The sequence below is a fragment of the Harmonia axyridis genome, chromosome 1 (assembly GCF_914767665.1).
Source record: "Harmonia axyridis chromosome 1, icHarAxyr1.1, whole genome shotgun sequence".
Taxonomy (NCBI): Eukaryota; Metazoa; Arthropoda; class Insecta; order Coleoptera; family Coccinellidae; genus Harmonia; species Harmonia axyridis.
The window spans coordinates 43,104,111-43,125,034 of record NC_059501.1 but is presented as its reverse complement, the minus strand read 5'-3'; the positions used below and the strand labels follow the sequence as shown (position 1 = coordinate 43,125,034).

The following is a 20,924-nucleotide window of genomic DNA, read 5'->3' as shown; positions in this document are numbered from 1 at the left end:
CCTTCACTATATTGTATTCCGTGATGAAAACGTTCCAAGTATCTAACACTGGTTTGATCTTTATTTGATAACATTTCGAAGTCTATCGGTGGTTTAAAAATGAAATGATATATTTGATATCCATTTGATGCGGCCAATTCCTTCACTATGAATTCTTTGTTAATCACAAACCCTTGCATATCAAGAACAATCATTGTGCTCATATTGATGTCAACTTTCGAACTGTTTCAGTTAAAGGTAAATTCTCCATTATACAGTCGTATACAATAATGCAATAGGCTCTGGTTGAGGAGGGGAAACCTGATCTAGACTCTATCTCAAGTTTTATATCAACCGTTGATGATTTGAAAGATTCACTACGTCTTGAACAGTCAATAACAAATAAGCATCTGTTTTTGAAGTCTGAATATTGAATTAAAGGATTGATTTTTAAGTTATTATAACTAGTCGAAAATTCGGTGTAATTATAATAGGCTTCACCATAATCATTTTTCTTGAAGTTCAATCTTGAATTTTCTTGAGGAATAAATTCACCGTTCAGTAACAGTCGAACATCAGAAACATCAATATTATCAAATAATGTAGGATCTTCTGTACTTATGTTTTTCTTTTTGGTTTGAAAACAGCATATAATAAATCTAGGATAATCAATAATAGAAGTAGTCTTAACAGTCCATATTTCTGTTAGAGAGTTAGTTGTTAAATTGGGCAATTCATGAATTTCCCATTTTCTGAATGGAAATAATATTGGTCGATTTGATTTCATAGATTCAAGTAATTCAATCTTCAAAACATCATTGGGATGAATATGTTTGACTTTCAATTCAATACTATGGATTTTGACTTGCCCTTTTGTAACCCCAACAGCTTCTCCAGTTCCAGCAGTAATTTTCATAGCATTATTATCATTTTGTGATCTGATGAGTCGAATGGTTTGTTTTCCACAAATAGCTAAATTATAGTCGTTGAAGAAATTCAAAAGATGTTTGAGAGGTATTCTGAATATAAAACTTCCATCGGCATTTATTTCTGGATCATTAGGATATGTCCATCCAGCTGTTTCTAGTTCTCTGACGGAATCTTTGTCGTAGCACAGATATCCTTTTATTGTACTTATCAATCCTGGTTCTCTAACCGAATCGATCTCAGTTCCATGTAATTCATAGGAGATCGAATCGAAAAGGAATGCTCCACAATTCGGAACCAACTTAATTGTTCCATTTCCTGCAGTTTTTTCAAGTTGACCTTTAATGATAAGTACTGCATCATGCATGAAGAGCCATGTATCTGATCGATTTATTGAAACTTCGATCGAATCGTTATTATTGAAAGATTTAATGAATGGTAAATATGTTCTTGTTTCCACTTTGCTGATGGATTCATCGTTGTTGATTGGTGAATAAAGATTGAATGTCTGGTTGGATAGCATATCCGATAGATTTTAAGAATATTTTATTTCTTAAGGTGACTTTTCCACCCAACTTCTTGCACGACTTATTGACTACTGATTTCACAGGAGTGGGGTACATATACTTATATGATGATGATGAAGAATTGAATATTAAGACCATCTTTTCAATTCTAATCGTATAATTATCTCTTCACCTCTGAAATTAACAAGTTCAGAATCTTGATCGAGCACCTTCAATGTGATATTGTAGATTCTTGATGTAGTCAATGGTAAATAAATTAAATTTCTAGGCACTTCGTCAATGCTATAGCCTGGATCAGAATCTAGAGAAAATTCATAAATTGTATGTGTGGGCCTATTGTTATAGAAAGCTCCTTCTGTAATATTACTATCTATGTGGATAGTTTGAACCTTCACGATATCTACAGTTACATCAGATTCATGTATCTGATTTGGATTAAGAATTCTCTTGGAATATCCTAAAACTTTACCCAAAGTATCGTCCTCTGAAAAATCAATTGAAAAATGTTTATGATATATTTCGCTCTTTAGTGTATTCAGATTAGGACGTAAAAAAAATATGTCTTCACCTCCACTTTTATACTGTTCTTCTGAGAGTAGTTTCTTCTTCAAGAATTCTTCAATATCACCTATTTCATAGGCTCCTGTGGGAATAACAATTACTTTCCTCTTCTCTTTCAAAGTTTCTCCAATATCACTTTTCGGTTTCACTTGTGGGTTAGACGACAGTTTTGGTATGAAATTTTCTGAATGGAGTTGTTCTTTAATGCTTCTCTCATAAAAGTAGAATTTATTATTAGTTTCATCAATATTTGGAATTGAATTGAAAGTATGGAAGCCAATCAACGCTAGACCATAATGATAATTTGGATCTAATTCTATTGGAGTAGGTAAGTCGATTGAAAGTATCGGAGATCGATCTTTCAATGTGAAGAGCATTGACATGACTGATGAAATGAAACAAAGTATCCTTTTATTTATAACATTTTCGACGTTAAAAACTTCAAACACAAGTGACCACAATTGAATGAATTAGATTTCTGATAATCGGTTCTGTTATACTTAATAATAGAGTTTTTGAAATAATGAACCAATTCTCGGGGTGGTTTCAAATTTCCATAACTATCAAAATATTCCACGTAATTTCCGTTTTTGACATATGCAACCCAGTGAGTTCCTGGACCATTTGAACTGTCTAAATTCACAACACCACACTCTCTGCCTTTTATAGCGGTTGGTAAAGTATTTCGCATGAACACTCCTCGAAAATATGGAATACTCTTACAATATTGTAATATCTCATAATCATATAATGCTCTTGGAGGCAAACTTTTCAGAGGTTTTTTTTTTTTGCTTCTTCAAATATAAACCATAACCTTTATGCATCTTTCTCAAAAATAATCCGTGTCCAATAGATTCCATCGCTTTATTATGTCTTTTTTCTTCTTCCAACTTTTTTCTCGCACTTCGGGCATTTATAACAGCATTTGCGACTGTACCACTTCCTCCTAAAACTGACCCTAATGCTCCTAAGCCAGCTAAAATACCCAATATTGGTAATACTCCTCCAGATTTACTTTCAAATGGTATAATTCGTGGAATTCTTATTTTACTTTTTCCACCGGCTTTTTTCACTGCCGCTCTTGCTGCTCTCAGAGCTATGGAAGCAGATTTCTTCAAATCCCCAGGTTTCGATTTTCTGAGTATTTTATTGATTGGATTGAGTACAGCAGTTCGAAAAGATTTTCGATGCCCCATTCCTAATTTTCGTTTAGCTTTCATGGCACCGGTCACTAAAAGTGACGCAGTTTTCTCTCCTAAAGAAGCTTCTTTTGAACGAAAACGATTCCAAGCACTATCTTCCAATTGTTTATCTGCTTTATGTCTTTCTCTCAAATCGTTAGTTTTGCTATAGGCAATATCATGAACCTTACACGCTTGATCTAAAGGGTTGACCCCCAAATCACCTCTATCTAATCGTTTCTGTAGCTTAGTACCTGGACCACAATATGAATATCCTGAAAAAAAAACATGAATATGAGAATAATATTTACAGCATCATGAATAAATCTACATACCTGGTAAATGAAGCTCAATAGGAAGCTTATTTATGATGGAATTAATGAGGCCCCCACCATTCACAAAAGTCAGCATGATACTGAGAAATCATACGAAATATTTGTATATATAAATATAAAATTGTATAAAGTGAGTATTGACCCAGTTGATTGTAAGATGGAAATTGAACAACAACAAACCGTTTTATCAGTGGATAATTTAGATATACTGGAAAAAGAAAGACCCTCGAAACATGGTGATTTGTTTCCTGATAGTTGCAGAATTTTAATGACAGGTCCAAGTGGATCAGGTAAATCAAATGCTCTTTTGAGTTTATTGTTATCACCAAACGGATTACGTTTCAAGAATATCTATATTTATAATAATAATAATAATAATAATAATAATAATGTTTATTTATTCCATAAAATTACACATAAAGAAGTAAAGATGGAACAAGTCAAAATACAAAAAACGTAACTATCTAATCAACTAAATTTTACAAAACTGTTTGAATTCATCAATATTGTAAGGCTCACAACTTAAAATTAAGACATATAAAGCTTTCCTGAATTTTATGTGACAAGAGAGATTTCTTATTTGTGAGGGCAATAAGTTGAATAAGTTTACTGCCATACATTCAACACTTTTTTCCCTTAGCGTGGTCTTATGAACTGGTACATAGAAAGGGAACATTCTTCTTGTATTATTTAAATTCTTAAACGATTCAAAATAATGATTTTGTTTACTGAAAAAAATCAACAATCTATAAATGTACAAACCAGAGATGGTAAGTATATTATTGCTTCTGAAAAAACCCCTACAAGACTGTCTATAGCCTAAATTTAATATAGTTCTCAATGCCCGTTTTTGAATCACAAACAAATCACAAACATGAGAAGCATTACCCCAAAAGATTATCCCATATGATAGAATTGACTGGAAATTAGAAAAGTATACAAGTTTCAACAAATCAAAATCAACCTGATTTCTCAACATAAAAAGCATGTAACATACAGAATTTAGTCTTCCTCTAAGTTGTTCAATGTGAGGTCCCCACTTCAAGTGTTTATTCTAAAAGCCTATATCAACCCAAATATCAATTACTGGAGAAGGTGCTGAAAGGTGTGCCAGAAATAGGTTATCATCCTTTCAAGGAGAATGATGATATAATTGATCCCAATGACGCCGAAAAAAATTCAATCATTATTTTCGATGATGTTGTAGGAGACAAACAAGATAAGATTAAAGCATATTACTCTATGGGTCGACATAAAGCAATCGATGTTGCGTTATTATGCCAGACATACGTGATGGCTAGCAAACATTTATGTCGTGATAATATGAATATTATTGTCTTATTTAAACAAGATGAAACTAATTTGAAACATGCATTCGATGAACATGTCTCTCCAGATATGACCTTTGAAGAATTCAAACATCTGTGTGCGTTTTGTTGGAATGCAAACAAGTATGGATTTATTGTTGTTGTTAAAAACTTTGATATTAACGGAGGACGCTATCGTCAAGGGTTTGATCGATATATAAAAATTTCCTCAAAACAATAAAAATGACTTATACCGAAAAAATCGTTTGATATTTAAAATAATAACCCATTATTTACTATAGTGGATGACAACGATAATGAAAGTACATAAATATATTGACTTCTATGAATCACATTCAGTATAAGTGAACCCTAGTCAAAATGAAGAGTGATCTTGAGAATCAAAGAAAACGTAAAATACAACAACTTGTGAAGGATGTGAGGAAGAAGTTTCTTACATTCAAACTAGGAAAACATGAAGATGATAAAGCAATCTCCCAATTATTTCAACCAATTACCAAACAACTACATAGTATATAAGATAAACAAAGAGCCGGTTTATTGAAAACAACACAGCTCTATACAGGTCCAACACAGCTTCATACAGCACACCTAGCGTATCCAACACAGCTTCATGCCAGTCCGGCACAGCTTCGAACAGCTAAGCTGACAGGTTCAAATCTGCTTCAGAAAGGCCCTCTGACAGTTCCACCTCATTTTTCATCTAGCTTTCTGAGCCCCAAAGTTGTGTCACCAATTCCACCCCTTCAGCATACATTTCACGCATTCAGTTCATCTACACCTACAACAAAAACATCATATCCAACTTCAGCTTTCAAACCTGAATCATTATTCCAAAAACCCTCGTATAACAAATCTCCTAGATTTCTTCCCACAAATATTGAAGCTGAAACTGATGAAGAAGAGGATGTGTTCCCTGATAACACCAAAGAAGAAATTCAACAAATCCAAGATGATGTAGGGGATCATTCGATTGTCGATGAATACTTAGAGCAGTATCCAGCTGAAGCAAGAAAATACGTTTCATCAATATGGTTATTAAAAGATCAGAGTAATTCAAATGATCCAACATATGGACCTAAATACGATGCCAAAATTTCGAAATGGTTTCTAGGTAGCAAGGTTATCAATTTCGATAAAAAAACTAGTGAAATAATCATAGACAATAATGAACGACTTCCAGGCACAGCAGGGCTCTACAGTTTAGTATTCGATAAACAACCATCCGATTTTACTAAAGATGATTTACAATATTATAAAACAATTTTGAATTTAACGAACGTTCATAGAAGAAATTTCGATGCTACAAAGCAACGACGTGGAACGGTTGGATATAAATGGCTTGAAATTATAAAACCTCTTACTTCCAATCAAGGAGGAAGTTTGATGACATATAACGAAAAACCAATCGAATATATTTATTATGATGATTAAACGAGATAATTGATCGTTTGCGATTACTTTATGCATCGAAAGAAGCAGGTAATACATCTGTTGATAATGAAATACAATCTATAATCGAAGAACTACATGAATCCAATATTATATATTAATAATGGAAATAAAAAAGTAATCTCAGTTTCAAAATGCCTCTTAATAAGTTTGGAAGTACCTCTCATGCAGGAGAAAATAAATTTAAACGTAAACGTTTTGAACATCACAGTTTTCCCTTAACAGCTGAAGGAAATTATGATTTCGGTAATCGTAAACTATGTAATGTTGAAATACCCACAGAAAAAAAAGATGTGGTAATCAAAGATTTCCTTGATCTTGAGTTGGCCAAAGTTACCAGCTCTTTGAAAGCCATTGAAGAGAAAATTATGCAAAACCATTTTGAAAGTGACAGTCTGAATTCTGAACTGAAAAACAAATTCGTGTGCTTGAAATACAATTTAGAGAAAGACTTCGAAAAATTTGTTGAAACATACAGAAAAACAATGACAGTAAGTATGGATATGAAATTGAATCTGATAAGAAATGAATTGAGGACTCTAAAAAACAGGATTTCCACTCCTTATTCAATCACCGACAATGAAGCATCATCACTCTAAAGAAAAAATTCAAGTGGTTAGTGAACTGCATAGACCTGCTCGAAAAAATTTTTTACGTAGACGTACAATCATTAAAGGTATAGATGATTTATGGCAGGGTGATTTAATAGAACTGAGTATTTATGCTAGTGAAAATGGCAATCATAAATTTATCCTTGTTATAATTGATTGCTTCTCCAAATTCATATGGGTTAGAGCATTGAAAACGAAAGGTGCCGAAGAAGTATCTCGGGCATTTGCAAAAATATTGAAGGAGAGTGCACGAAGTCCTAAAAACTTACAAACAGATCAAGGAAAGGAATTTTTCAATAGCAAGTTCAAAAACCTGATGAAGAAATATAATATTAATCATTATAACACATATAATGTGAAAAAAGCTGCAATTGTTGAACGAGTTATACGAACAATCAAAGAAAAAATATTCAAAACGTTTAGTTTGAATGGCACATACAGATGGTTAGATATTTTACCTACTATCATTCATGAATACAATAATGTGAAACATAGAACAATTGGTATGAAACCTAGTGAAGTAAATGAGACAAATGAACAATTTCTCCTCAAGAATCGATACAATCATATTAAAATTGCCGCTCATGGTAAATTTAAAGTTGGAGATATGGTGAGAATAAGCAAGTTCAAACATGTTTTCAGTAAGGGTTATTTACCGAATTGGACAACTGAAATATTCAAAATCAGCAAGATTCAAATTACCAATCCTGTTACCTATCTCCTTGATGATTTACAAGGACAACCTATTAGAGGAGCTTTTTATGAACCAGAACTCCAAAAAGCTAAATATTCTGATGTATATTTAGTTGAAAAAATTTTACGTAAAAAAGGAAATAAAGTTCTGGTCAGGTGGTTAGGATTCGATAAATCACATGACTCCTGGATTAATAAATCAAACAAATTGTGAATGAAGCTATCATTCCAAGTTTAGACTTCGATTGAACATCATGTTCGGTTATCAGGACACAGCATCATTTGATACAGTGTATGATTCCATAATAATGGATATGGAAAAAAATTTTGTTTTGAACACAAATCTTACAACGACTGAACACGTCATTGATTGTGGATTAAGTGGTGTAAGAAATTTTGAACCATCTGTAAGGATATCCAATAATGAAGACTCACAGAACTTAGGACGAAAAGTGTCTATATCATTCGATTCTAAGCAATGGCTGCTGTTTATTGAGATCCTCAAACTGAATGAAGCCAACGACATCAGATTTATTGAAGACATTTCTATTGTAACTACAACAGTAAATGGGTTCAAGATATTACATGTTTCGAGGAATGATAATAATTTATATTTTATTTCACAAGATGTATCGAATATTGTAGAACTTCATGATCAATTTATAAAATCTAGATTAGAAATGTTATTGAATCTCAATTTTCAAGCTTACTATAAAAAATTTTTGAATGCTATAGTTACTATGAAAAAACATAGTGTACAGTCTATTGAGGAATTAATAACAATCTTTTGTAATCTCAATTCATCGATTGAAAATTTGATTTTATGTGAATGCATGATTTTCATCAAAGACAAAATACTCAATGAAATTGAATATGTGAACTGAATACGTTATAATAAATAAAATTTTTCCTTGATATCTCTTTGTTTGAAAATTATGTTCCAAGACTAACCACAGCATCCTCATGTAGTCATAGTGAAGAATTTCAATTCCTGGTTTGTGAAATAGGTCTGAAATTAGGAAATAGTACTTATTTTAAGCATCCTGTGTCTGTGGTTTCGGTGGAAAAAAACTACCCACCCATTTCACTGATATAAAAGCTGAATAAACTGAGTAAATTCATCAGTTGATGTTGATGAATCAATAACAAAGTGTTCTGTTGATCTCTACCAAATCAAATGTGAGTATTATCTGCTTTTATTGAAAAATAAGGAAATCTATTTTTTTCTACCTTTCAGAAAAAAAAAAATGGATCTTAATAAAATTAATGAGATGGGTGCTCTTTCAGTTAAGAATAAGGAAGTTGTGCCTTTGAACACATTGGAACTCAACTGCATTCATGCAATATTGGATGCAAAACTGGTAACGACCGTGTATGGAGATTGTATTCTTCTAGAACTTGAAGATAATAAGATTTTTTTACCAAAAAGAGCAACGTTGGTTTTGAAAGAACATTTGGATGAGCTGAACAGTCAGAAATATGGTATCAAATTTATTGGAATGAAGGAGATCATAGGACTCACAACATCAACACCGCTGTTCCAGATTGAGTTGATGGAATAATGGAGGTATGTGACATTTCTCTATTCCATAGAGCTATGCAACTTCTTGTTCGTGAGAAAGACATAAATATAATAAGAGCTTGGATACGTTTGATAAATAAGCATATTTGTTTATTCAATAAAAGTATTGTCAATAATGTGGATCATGGGCAGATAATCAAAATTCAATCAGCTTTATGTGATTTGAAACGATATAAAATACAACTGAAATCTTCTATTAATTATAAAGGACCATCAACACCGCTGTTCCAGATTGAGTTGATGGAATAATGGACGTATGTGACATTTCTTTATTCCATAGAGCTATGCAACTTCTTGTTCGTGAGAAAGACATAAATATAATAAGAACTTGGATACGTTTGATAAATAAGCATATTTGTTTATTCAATAAAAATATTGTCAATAATGTGGATCATGGGCACAAAATCAAAATTCAAACAGCTTTATGTCATTTGAAACGATATAAAATCCAACTGAAATCTTCTATTAATTATAAAGGAGCCGGAATCAGTAGAAAACGGAGCGATCGAGTGAAATGGCAAGATGTTTGTTCATCTTTCAAGTGTCGGATAAGAACAGGCGTAGTAATTAATTTAAAACATATACTTTTCACTGAATTTCTACAAGATGCATTTCACCTCTTAAAACGAAGAGTACAAATTGCTTTAAAAAAAATGATATTGTTAAAATTAATACTGTTTTTTGTGGACAATTTATTAAAAAAAGAGGTGATGAAGAACTGATAGATTTCAAATATTTTCCAACTAAAAATGAAATTATCGATAAAAGTACAAACTTGAAGGAGTGGTATGAAAAAAATGTAGTAGATCCAATAAACATCAAACTCCAATCGTTTCAAGAGAAAGAAAGTGGATTTGCACTTCATTCAATAGTTGCATTAGAAGTCAATATGAATAAAGTTGAAATAGGAAATGGTGGAAGTTCATTTATACGTTTACCTGAAGAAATAGCATGCAAACGCGCTTGTATAAATATTCAAAACTATGATGATGAGTTTTGTTTCATGTGGAGCATCATCGCAGGTTTATATCCAACATCTGACTCACACAATTATAGAACATCGTCCTATCCTCATCCGAGAACTATCTTCAAAATTAATGATATTGAATTTCCAATAGCATTTAAAGATATATCTAAGTTTGAAAAACTGAATGAATTATCAGTAAACGTGTTTTCTCTGCAAATGGATAAGCATAAAAAATTCACAGTAATTCCCACACGCATTTGTACTTCGAAAATTCCAAATAAACATGTGAATTTGCTACTCATACAGAATTACTATCAACCTGAAAATGTTCGAGAAGACAATTCAATCGATAGGGAGATAAAATACCATTTTGTATATATAAAAAATTTATCCAGACTAATAGCAGGTCAAGTGAACAAACATAAATGTAAGCTATGGATATGTGATCAATGCTTGAATTATTTCTCTTCTGATGAAAAGTTGAATAACCACATCAAACTGTGTTCAAAACATCAATCCTGTCGCATAGAGTTTCCAGAAAAAAGTCATATTTCTTTCACTAACTACTGTTATAAACAAAGAAGCCCCTTTGTTTTATATTGTGATTTTGAATCTTATTTAGAACCTATGAACGAAGTGAAATTCAATTCGATTAGATATCAAAAACATACGGCTATAAGTGCAGGATTTTATTTGAAAAGTATGTATGAAGAATTAATTCCCTCATTTTTCGACAGTTATACTGGTGTGAATTGCATGGAGTGGTTTTCTTCTAAATTAGCGGAATTAACAGACACTTTATATCAAAAAATTAAATTTGTGGAACCTATGAATTATTCATATGATGATGATGATTGTGATGATAAAACTATTTGTCATATATGTAGAAAAAAATTCACACCAGACGATATTATTGTTAAGGATCATGACCATTTCAATGGAAAATACAGAGGACGAGCCCATAATAAATGTAACCTGAATTACAAAAAAAGTTTCGTTATTCCAGTAGTGTTTCACAACCTTGGAGGATATGATGCACATTTCATAATAAAAGAACTAGCAAAACGTGGTTCTGTTTCTCTTCTACCTTTGAATATGGAGAAATATATTAGTTTCACAAAATATGATTCTGAAACAAAAATACAGCTTAGGTTTATCGATAGTTTCCGTTTTTTGAACAGTTCACTTGAAAATCTAGCTTCATATTTGAAATTAGATCAGTACACTGAGTTGAAAAATCAATTTTCTAATTTGAGTGTAGACAACTTGAAACTGTTAACTAGGAAGGGTGTTTTTCCATACGATTACATAGATAGTATAGACAAATTATGTGAACCCTGTCTGCCATCTAGAGAAAAATTTTATAATCAATTGAATTATGATGGGATAAGTGAGGAACAATACCTTCATGCTCAACAGGTTTGGTCCACATTCAAGTGTCATACAATGAAAGATTACATAATGCTATATCTTAAAACTGATATATTACTTTTGGCTGATATCTTTGAACAATTCCGTGATAGTTGCATTGAAGAATATGAGTTAGATCCTATTCATTATTATACTTTGCCTGGATATACTTGGGATTGTATGTTAAAAATCACGAATATTGAATTAGAAATTATCAAGGATATTGATATGTTACTCTTCATAGAAGATGGAATAAGAGGTGGTATTAGTCAATGTTCCAATAGATTATCTCATGCAAATAACAAATATATGGGATCTAAGTATAATAAACAGGAAAAAGAAAAATACCTGCTCTACCTTGATGTGAACAACTTATTCGGATTCGCTATGAGTCAATTTTTACCCTATGGGGGATTCGAGTGGGTTGAAACAAATATTGATATCTTAGGTATACCTGATGATGCTCCTGAAGGTTATATATTAGAGGTCGATTTGGAATATCCTCAGCATATTCATGATCTTCATAAAGATCTACCGTTTTGTGCAGAATCGCGGATACCACCAGGTTCAAAAATAAAACAACCCAAATTACTAACAACTTTATTTCCAAAGAAAAATTACATTCTACACTATCGAAATCTGAAACAAGCTCTTAGTCATGGACTGATACTCAAAAAAATTCATAGGGTCCTTAAATTCAAACAGTCTGCCTGGCTTAAAGTTTATATTGATAAAAATACACTTCTAAGACAAGCTGCGTGTAATGATTTCGAAAAAAACTTATTCAAATTGATGAACAATGCTGTATTTGGAAAAACTATTGAAAATATTAGGAAACATCGAACTGTTAAATTAGTTAATCAGTGGAATGGAAGATATGGAGCGAAGAATCTTATTGCAAGTCCCCTTTTCAAATGTAGAACAATATTAGATGATGATTTGGTAGCAATCGAAATACAAAAACGACTACTTATATTTGATAAACCAATATATGTTGGAATGTCAGTATTAGATATTTCGAAGATATGTCTATATGAATTCCACTACGATTATTTTTTACCTACCTTCAAGGATTGTATATTGAACTATGTAGATACCGATAGTTTAACATATGAAATTAGTAATCAAGATCCATACGAGCAAATCAGACAAGATTGTCCTACTCGATTTGATACATCAGACTATCCTCCTGATAATGTATACAATATTCCAAGAGTGAATAAAAAAGTTCTTGGACTCATGAAAGATGAAAACAACGGTTTGATAATGACAGATTTCGTTGGATTACGTTCAAAAATGTACTCTTATTGTGTGGACTCAAAAGAACTTAAAAAAATCAAGGGAATCAAAAAGAATGTTGTGAAAAGTTTATCATTTAATGATTTCTTACAGTGCTTACTGAATGATAGTGTAATGTATATCAAACAGAGAAATATAGTTTCTAAGGGTCATAATGTCTTCTCAGTAGAACAGAAAAAGATTGCTCTATGCTATAAAGATGACAAACGTTACATAATTCCACAATCCCACAACACACTGCCTTGGGGTCATTATAGCATTAAACAATAAAAATACTATGTATTTTTTTCTTCCATAAGATGAAATCATTCATCTGCAACATTGGAGAAGGTGCCATACGAGATTACTTCAGCTTCCAACCTGAACTTGTTGAAAAATTTAAAGAAGAATTCCCTCTCGAATTTGAAGAAGCTAACGACATCCCTTGCAAAACGTGGGTACTTATGGGTAAATTTATTGCCTTCTTAAAAGGTCAAGCAAATTCATTTCATTCCATAAATCTAATTGTGTTCGATTATAATGATGTTATATTGAACTACTTCGAGAGAAGCAGAAAATGGAGATCAATAAATGAAATCTTAATATTCACCAATCAATTTCAAAGCAAAAATTCAAAATTAAAGGTTAGTCTTGCAAATAACTTTCCATTGAAAACAACCAATTTTTTGATAGATGTTTTTTGTTATGTAGATCTTTCATTTCTGCATCATTATAGTAAAAAAATGTTACATTTAGAATCAGGTCTATCGATTGATATCAATTATGGTTATGAATCTGAATATTACCGTCAAAAGGAAGACCACTTGAAAAATAATACAATAACGTACAATCCTCCTACACTGAAATTTCTTTCTATGTGTAAAATCTGTACAAATCTGGCCATTCAAGATACTTTTAAGCACCCTTTGTTATATTTTTTTAAAATGAAAAGTAATGATTTGAAACCGTATGTTACAGATATTGATTTAATGTGTTATGAATCTATGCCTCCAGCAGATGAATAATAATAATATCGATACAAAAAATTGATATGAAGTTCAAGTTTTCTCACACCTTTTTGAATGTTGTTATTATTTCTATTTAGATTAAGAATATGTGTATGTACCAATAGTAATTGAAACACCTTGTAATGTTAATAAAATATTTAATAAATATATTTTACAAACTCAATAATTTTTGTTTTATATATTCATATACTTCAGTATTACTATGGCATCCTGAAAATCCAAGTTGTTCATCATGAAAACATTTTCCTGCAATACCATGATTTTGTAAATTACTCATTATCTTCCTATGAGTAATATTATGCTCAGGATCAAAATTGAAGGAAATTCCATGATTCTGCAGTTCATCCAATAAGTCACATACCAAGGTAAATTCACCACAATATGAAGCTAGTCCAATTATTTCATCAGCAAATGCATTCAACGGTTTATAATTCGACCAAATATTAATTATAGGATGATATATATGAAAATCTGATACAGTCATGTCCTTTTTTTGACATAATCTATTTAACAACATCTGAACGTTCACTATGTCATATGGCAACAACCCATTTCCAAAATCTTCCAGAATATATTTCACTTCACTTAATGTCACTTGTTGATTCAATAAAGATGATTGGAGATCGTCGATGAACGCATCATTCTTCTTTTTATGGTCGAAAACTTGCTTTATAATTGTCCTCGGTGCAACATATTGTACGAGTTCTTGAAAAACAGAGTTTGGTGTGAATAATCTTATATCAGATAGAATTCTCGAAAATAATTCACTGTCATGATATACTAGAGCAAAATGCAACTCTTGACAAAGATATCTATGGAAAATTTTAGATTTTTTAAACTCGTACACTTCCATTTTTTCAAGCAGTTGTCGGGTACTGATCGAGTTAACTTCTGAATTATATTCATATATATCTGTTCCCCCCACACACTCATCAGTCCCCAAAAAGTCTATGTTTCTTATCATTATGTTTAATAATAATAATAAAAATAATAATTATCACTAGAAAAACCGCCGGGCACCGGGTCGCCCGGTGGCCAGCTTTCCGGGTGACCCGGAAACCAGACCACCAGGGGGGCAGATCACCCCATTACCGGGTCACCGGGGGTCCGCCGGGTCCCCCGGGGGGTGGGGTTGGCTCTTTGGGGTTCTTGTCTGTCTGTCTGTCTGCCCGAGCAGCGCGCGATCCCAAGCCTCTCTCTCTCTCTCCCCCACCCCCGCCTTCTCCATCCTTCTACATACACATTTCGTACAGATATTACCGTCGTCGAGGTGGCCGAGAGATCCAACAGGCTGACGTCAGATTACAGACACAGGAAGTCCAAGTTCGAATCCGAACGGGGGTATCTCGAGTTTTTTTAAAAATTACATATCATCACGAAAACAAGGTCGTCAGTGAGTGTGCGGTCAGGTGTGGTCATCCTTATCAGCGATTGCGCCAAATCGCACTTTTGAAATATTCACCTAGCACGTATAGGAGACCTATTGCGTCACTTCCGGCGGAGAACCCGCTTTGTTTCTCTACTCCATTATCATCATACGACTGTCATTTTTTTTATATCGGAAACCACATTTTATGAAAACACTCCGTAACGTCTGTAATGATTTAAAATTGTATTCGGACGAATAGTCTTTCAATATAATTATGGCGTATGAGTTCAAGGGTGGGCACAACATTGTCTCCATAAAATTGAAACACTATCCGTCTGATAATATCTCTTGCAAAGTCGTCAAGTTTATTATGTTTTTGATCGGTACGCTTTCGTTTAGTGGAATGATCAATCACGTCTCCACAATTAACAATACGAAATATTGATGTATAAATCATTTTTGTTAATACACAAATCCTGTTTATTATGAAGTTTTGAGATTTATCATTATTCTCATGTTTCAGAGTGTAATAAATGTTGAGCACCAATCGTTGACACTGCTCATGTTTGTCCTCGTGTCTAAATTCCGGATCCCTGGAATCTTCAATTTTTTTTAGGGGGTTCAACAAGTTCTGAAGAAGGTCTTCATATTGCCATTATAAAAATAATCAAAAAAACAATCAGCCACACAACGAAATATAACCAAATAAACAGGCTCCAATTACACAGGCCAACAAAATGAAAAAAAAAATTTGGTGCCAGAAATCTAACATCTGATTTTAGATGTTTTTAATGTGCTGATTCCAAAAATGCCACCAGATTTTTCTATCAGCTCTAGTTTTTGAGATACACGTTACAAGTTGAATGATATATCTTATAAGAGACCTGAATCTCTCAAAGGAATCCGCTGAATTACTTGCATCCATATTAAAAGTAAAAAATCTACTTTGTCGAGGTACTGATATTACATTTTATCGTAAAAGAGATAAGAATCTGCTGCCTTTTTTCACTCAGGAAAATGACTTGGTATTCTGTAACAATATAAAAGGGCTCTTAGAAAAAATGGGTTTGCCTGAATACACTCCAGATGATCGGCGCCTTTTTATTGACAGTTCAAAACGTAGTTTAAAATGTGTTCTTTTACATAACAGTAACAAATATGGCTCAATTCCTATTGGTCATTCTACTACCATGAAGGAAGAATATGAAACAATAGCATTAGTTTTGAGAAATATTAAATACGAAGAACATCAGTGCTCATTTTGTGTTGATTTAAAAATGGTTAACTTCCTCCTTGGACTGCAGAGTGGTTCTACAAAATATCCTTGTTTTTTGTGCCTTTGGGACAGCAGAGCTAAAAATGAGCACTGGGTTAACTAAAATTGGCCTTCAAGAGATGTCATGATTCAAAGAATACAAAACGTGATCAACGAACCTTTGGTTTCAAGAGAAAAAATCTTACTTCCGCCCATGCATATCAAGCTAGGCCTAATGAAGCAATTTGTGAAGGCCTTAAATCGAGATGGAAATTGTTTTGGGTATTTGTCACGTAAATTTCCTGGCATTAGCACGGAAAAACTAAAAACTGGTATATTTGATGGTCCTCAAATAAGGCAACTTGTTAAAGATCCACAATTCACCACATCAATGAACGAGACTGAATCTAACGCTTGGAGTTCATTTATTCAAGTAGTACAAAATTTTCTTGGAAATCATAAAGCAGAGAATTACGTAGAATTAGTGGAAACTATGCTTTCAAATTTTAATATTCTCGGCTGTAACATGAGTATAAAAGTTCACTACCTCCACAGCCAACTAGATCGTTTTCCAGAAAACTTAGGTGATTGTAGTGAAGAACAGTGGGAAAGATTCCACCAGGATATTAAAACTATGGAAGATCGTTATCAAGGACGATGGGATAGCCACATGATGGCGGACTACTGCTGGAGCCTTCAGCGAGACTGCCCTAGTAAACTCCATTCTAGAAAATCGTATAAAAGAAAATTTTTATGTGATTAGTGACTAATGTAGTGATGTAAATTAAGTTTTTGCAATAAATACTTAAATCCATGTGTCTTTGTTTTTTTTAACTGTCAATAGTAATATTATATATTATAACAGTTATAACGTAAATTATATACACAATTTTTTAAAAAATCTCAAAAACTAGATCTGATAGACAAAATCTGAGAACTTTTTTACATTCTGTATCCAAAAATTACTCAGGAACAGTTAAGAAATCGCAGGCACCAAAATGTGTGTTGGCCTGTGTTATTATTAACACAGATCGAACAGGTCTACCGAAGTACAATCTTCAATAAAATAATATGTGGAAAATGAGCACAACTCCTATCAATAAGAGCGATAAAATTACCATGCGGAGCATGTGTAAGTACTAACAAACTTGTTCTTGCTGAATTTTTTATGTTCGAAATAATATCAATGTTGACTGAAAAATATATACTTCATCTCGATAAAGAAAGAAATCAATCATACAACGAACTGAAACCGAGTGAAAATGCTGATTTTATTAATACCCATATGAACCTCAGCGAATCATTAGAATGTTATTAAGAAGTGATAGATGAATATATCCAAAAACGCCCCTGAATAGGATCATCGTGAATTCAGCCAATAGAAATCCCTGAATCGATACTTTCTTGTTTCCAAGATGATCCGCTAAATACCGGGGTTTATTTGGGAGAATTGTTAGTAATAATTATTAGCAATAATTTCATAAATTCCAAAAGAATTTCTGAAAACTTGGATAACCCTTGTATAATCAAAATATTCTGGTTTCCTCGAAGTAACTTTGGATATACTATACTGAATGAGTGCAATGAACCGATTTCTCAGAGGCTGAAGAGTAGTTCTATTCTGAATAATGTTGATTCTTTCATCAGGAGATTCAGCATTCTCTTTGAACTTTCTTCTTACTAATTCTCTATCAAATATTGAGGATTCATCCGATATTTCCAAGAAAGAAGCAGAGCACTCTGGTTCTGGTGACTGACTCTGACAACCAATTTTGATGTCCATATCGCTTTTTAAATGTTGTTCATTGCAGGTATTACTGTGACTATTGAACGTGTTCGTTACCTCTATCGATTTGCCATAATGCAACTTATTTTTAACACTCTTAATTTCCGCAGAATACTATAAAAAATAGTTTCGTTTAGCTTAATTTTCATCACTTGATATTCAGAATTCATAAAAATGGTTTATTTTTATAAAATATAAAATTTTCAAGAACACGACTGCTTTTATCTAGATTTTTTATTTTTGTGCGCTTAGAGAAGCTATTGTTTTGCCCACGATATACTTAGACACATACCTGAGTGTATCGTTGTTTTACCTGAATGTCTATCATTTTCGAATATCGAGCCGAAAATGGTCTCAAACGATTGGGTTCGACTCCCTGATGAAGAATACTGGGTCCAACATATCAGTTTTTCGAAATCAGTCAGAGCATCCATCAATTATTTTTGATTTATAACTGCGGTATCTGCTTTATACGATTTTATTTCAAGAAATGGAACTCCCCCAACCCATTTCATATTGAAAATCATAACCTGAACCAGAATACATTCCATCAACACTTTGTAATCTTGAATAGAGTTGTGGTTATTTTCCAAATTATCGTATGTGCTTTGAACTTGGTAAGATCATTTAGTGCTTTCACATCTTCCGTTACAGGAAGTATCTTAGATTTGTTGACTTTGAATTCATTCAACACAATATTTGCCAGAAGGAAACGTCGTTACACCAGTGATGAGCAATCATATCCTTTGTTTGAGATATCTGTTTCAATCTTCTTTTCCTTTCTTTTTCATCATAATTGAGTAACGATAATTTGAGATTATTGCTTTCTTTGCAATATCACAGAAATGTTTTAAGTTTGTGCCAAAGTGCAAGGCTAGAGATTATGTTGTGAAGGTTTTTTATTGGTATCGAATACGCAGACCACTTTGGCCGCTGCGACAATCAGCTCGTAATGATGTGGCATTAGAGCACCAATGTAGGATGTTATTGTACTAGATTTTGTGTTTGCTACATTCAATGCTCCATTTACCTCAGCTTATTGGAAGCTACTGCATTCATCTGCTCCTTTTATGCAATTTCATGTAACATTCTCCATACAAATTTATAAAAAAAACTACGTTATAAAAAAAATCTTGTACTGCTTTATACTTCGATGTCCACCGAATTGCGCATAATCTTTTAAGAGTTTTTGCAGACGGATTTTCATTAGACTGATCAATATTTTTCAAAAGAACAGTTTGTCTTTTTGGAGAGTTGAAGAAATCATACAATTTTTCAATGATATTGAAGCAGTTTCTAATTTGTGGAATTTCGCAAGCACAGTGAACATAAATCGCCTTAGGGTATTTAATAATCGCTTGAACGCCATTGAATATACCTGACATATTACTCGCTCCATCATACCCTTGCCCGACAAGATTCTTGAGTTCTATTCCAAATTTTTCTAAACTATTCAATATTAAATTAGATAAACTTTCGGCGGTTAAACTTTCTACTGGAACGAACTGCAAGAAATCCTCGTGGATTTTGTTTGCATTGACATATCTTACACATAAAGTAACTTGCTCATTCGTCGATATCAGTTGTTTCATCTTCTAGAATAGAAAACGCTCCTGTCTCATTAATTCTTGAAACCAATTTATTCGACATGATAGTATTTATACTGTTGATGATTTCATTTTTTATTTTTGGGCTTATATAAGTCTCCCTTCTACTTGATTTTTCAAGAGTCTTCCTTAGCTTAGTGTCACCCCTAGCTCTGTATTTCAATATTGCACGGAATTTTCCCTCATTTACTATAATCTATTTTTAGTTCTCCAGAATATCTATATCCTCTAAGTGACATTTCCTCTCTACCGCACACTAATATAGCTTCTATAATTGGTTTAATTCTAGCTCTATTTTCTGATACCTGCCTTTGGATTTTCGTCCATCAAGTCTATTATATTCTCTTGAACTTCTGTTTTTATTTTAACTAAATTATCGTATGCACATACGGATTCTTTATGAAATTGAGTATATTGAATTGAATATCTATAAAAATAACTTGTATGCCGGTGGTGGAACCCAAAGTGAACAATCACATCTTTTATATCGCTGACATGTTGACCCACAATTTTTCCAATGTCCTTTGAATTCACACACACTTCTTCAGATTGCTTTTCACCTGTTGAAGTGTCAGCTATTGTATTCAGACGCGATAAACTTGAAGAATCGTCTGCATCAATTTTCCTTCTTATGAAGAAGTTTTCCAAAGAAGTTTGCTTATTCATGATAAGATTTTGATTATTCTTTATATCACGACAAACACATTGAAAGTTAAACACTGAAAATAATAGAAAAATTTCATGTAATTTCAATGTAATTTCATGTAATGTAATTTCATGTAACCTCCAACAGAATATTCTAAACAACTAAACCTACTGGCCTATCTTTGTCAGTTAAAATGTTAACGAAGTAAGTCAGGGAATTCAAAGTGCCGACAAAGATATTCTTTGCGACAAAGAGATAATTGGGTAATTTATGGTATTATTCATTTACTTCAGGGAGAAATTGCTATAAAGGGTGCCGCCGATTCAATTCGAGTAGTTCAGAGCTTTCACTTCAGAATCTCATTAATTTTACGACTTTGTTTTTCATGAAATTGGTATTAAT

General features: G+C 32.6%; 3 protein-coding genes across 7 annotated transcripts in view; 2 read left to right on the top strand and 1 right to left on the bottom strand.

Moving 5' to 3' along the window:
- The window catches only part of LOC123683842, a 158,709-nt gene that overhangs the window by 100,854 nt on the left and 36,931 nt on the right, over nucleotides 1–20,924 (top strand). The window lies entirely within an intron of this gene.
- On the bottom strand, nucleotides 1,671–3,641 carry LOC123683891. Its single transcript, XM_045622899.1, has 2 exons — nucleotides 3,511–3,641; nucleotides 1,671–3,450 (listed from the first exon to the last, which is right to left on the bottom strand). The coding sequence occupies exons 1-2, from the start codon at nucleotides 3,584–3,586 to the stop codon at nucleotides 2,738–2,740; spliced, it is 789 nt and encodes a 262-aa protein (XP_045478855.1). The 5' UTR covers nucleotides 3,587–3,641; the 3' UTR covers nucleotides 1,671–2,737.
- Nucleotides 8,659–14,022, top strand: LOC123683807. Of its 2 annotated transcripts, none has more exons than XM_045622730.1 (2): nucleotides 8,659–8,773; nucleotides 8,882–14,022. In XM_045622730.1, exon 2 carries the CDS (start codon nucleotides 10,066–10,068, stop codon nucleotides 13,120–13,122), a length of 3,057 nt encoding a protein of 1,018 aa, XP_045478686.1. In that variant the 5' UTR covers nucleotides 8,659–8,773; nucleotides 8,882–10,065; the 3' UTR covers nucleotides 13,123–14,022. The 2 variants fall into 2 exon arrangements, with proteins under 2 accessions (XP_045478686.1, XP_045478676.1); XM_045622720.1 differs by having other exon boundaries at nucleotides 8,717–8,773; nucleotides 8,832–14,022.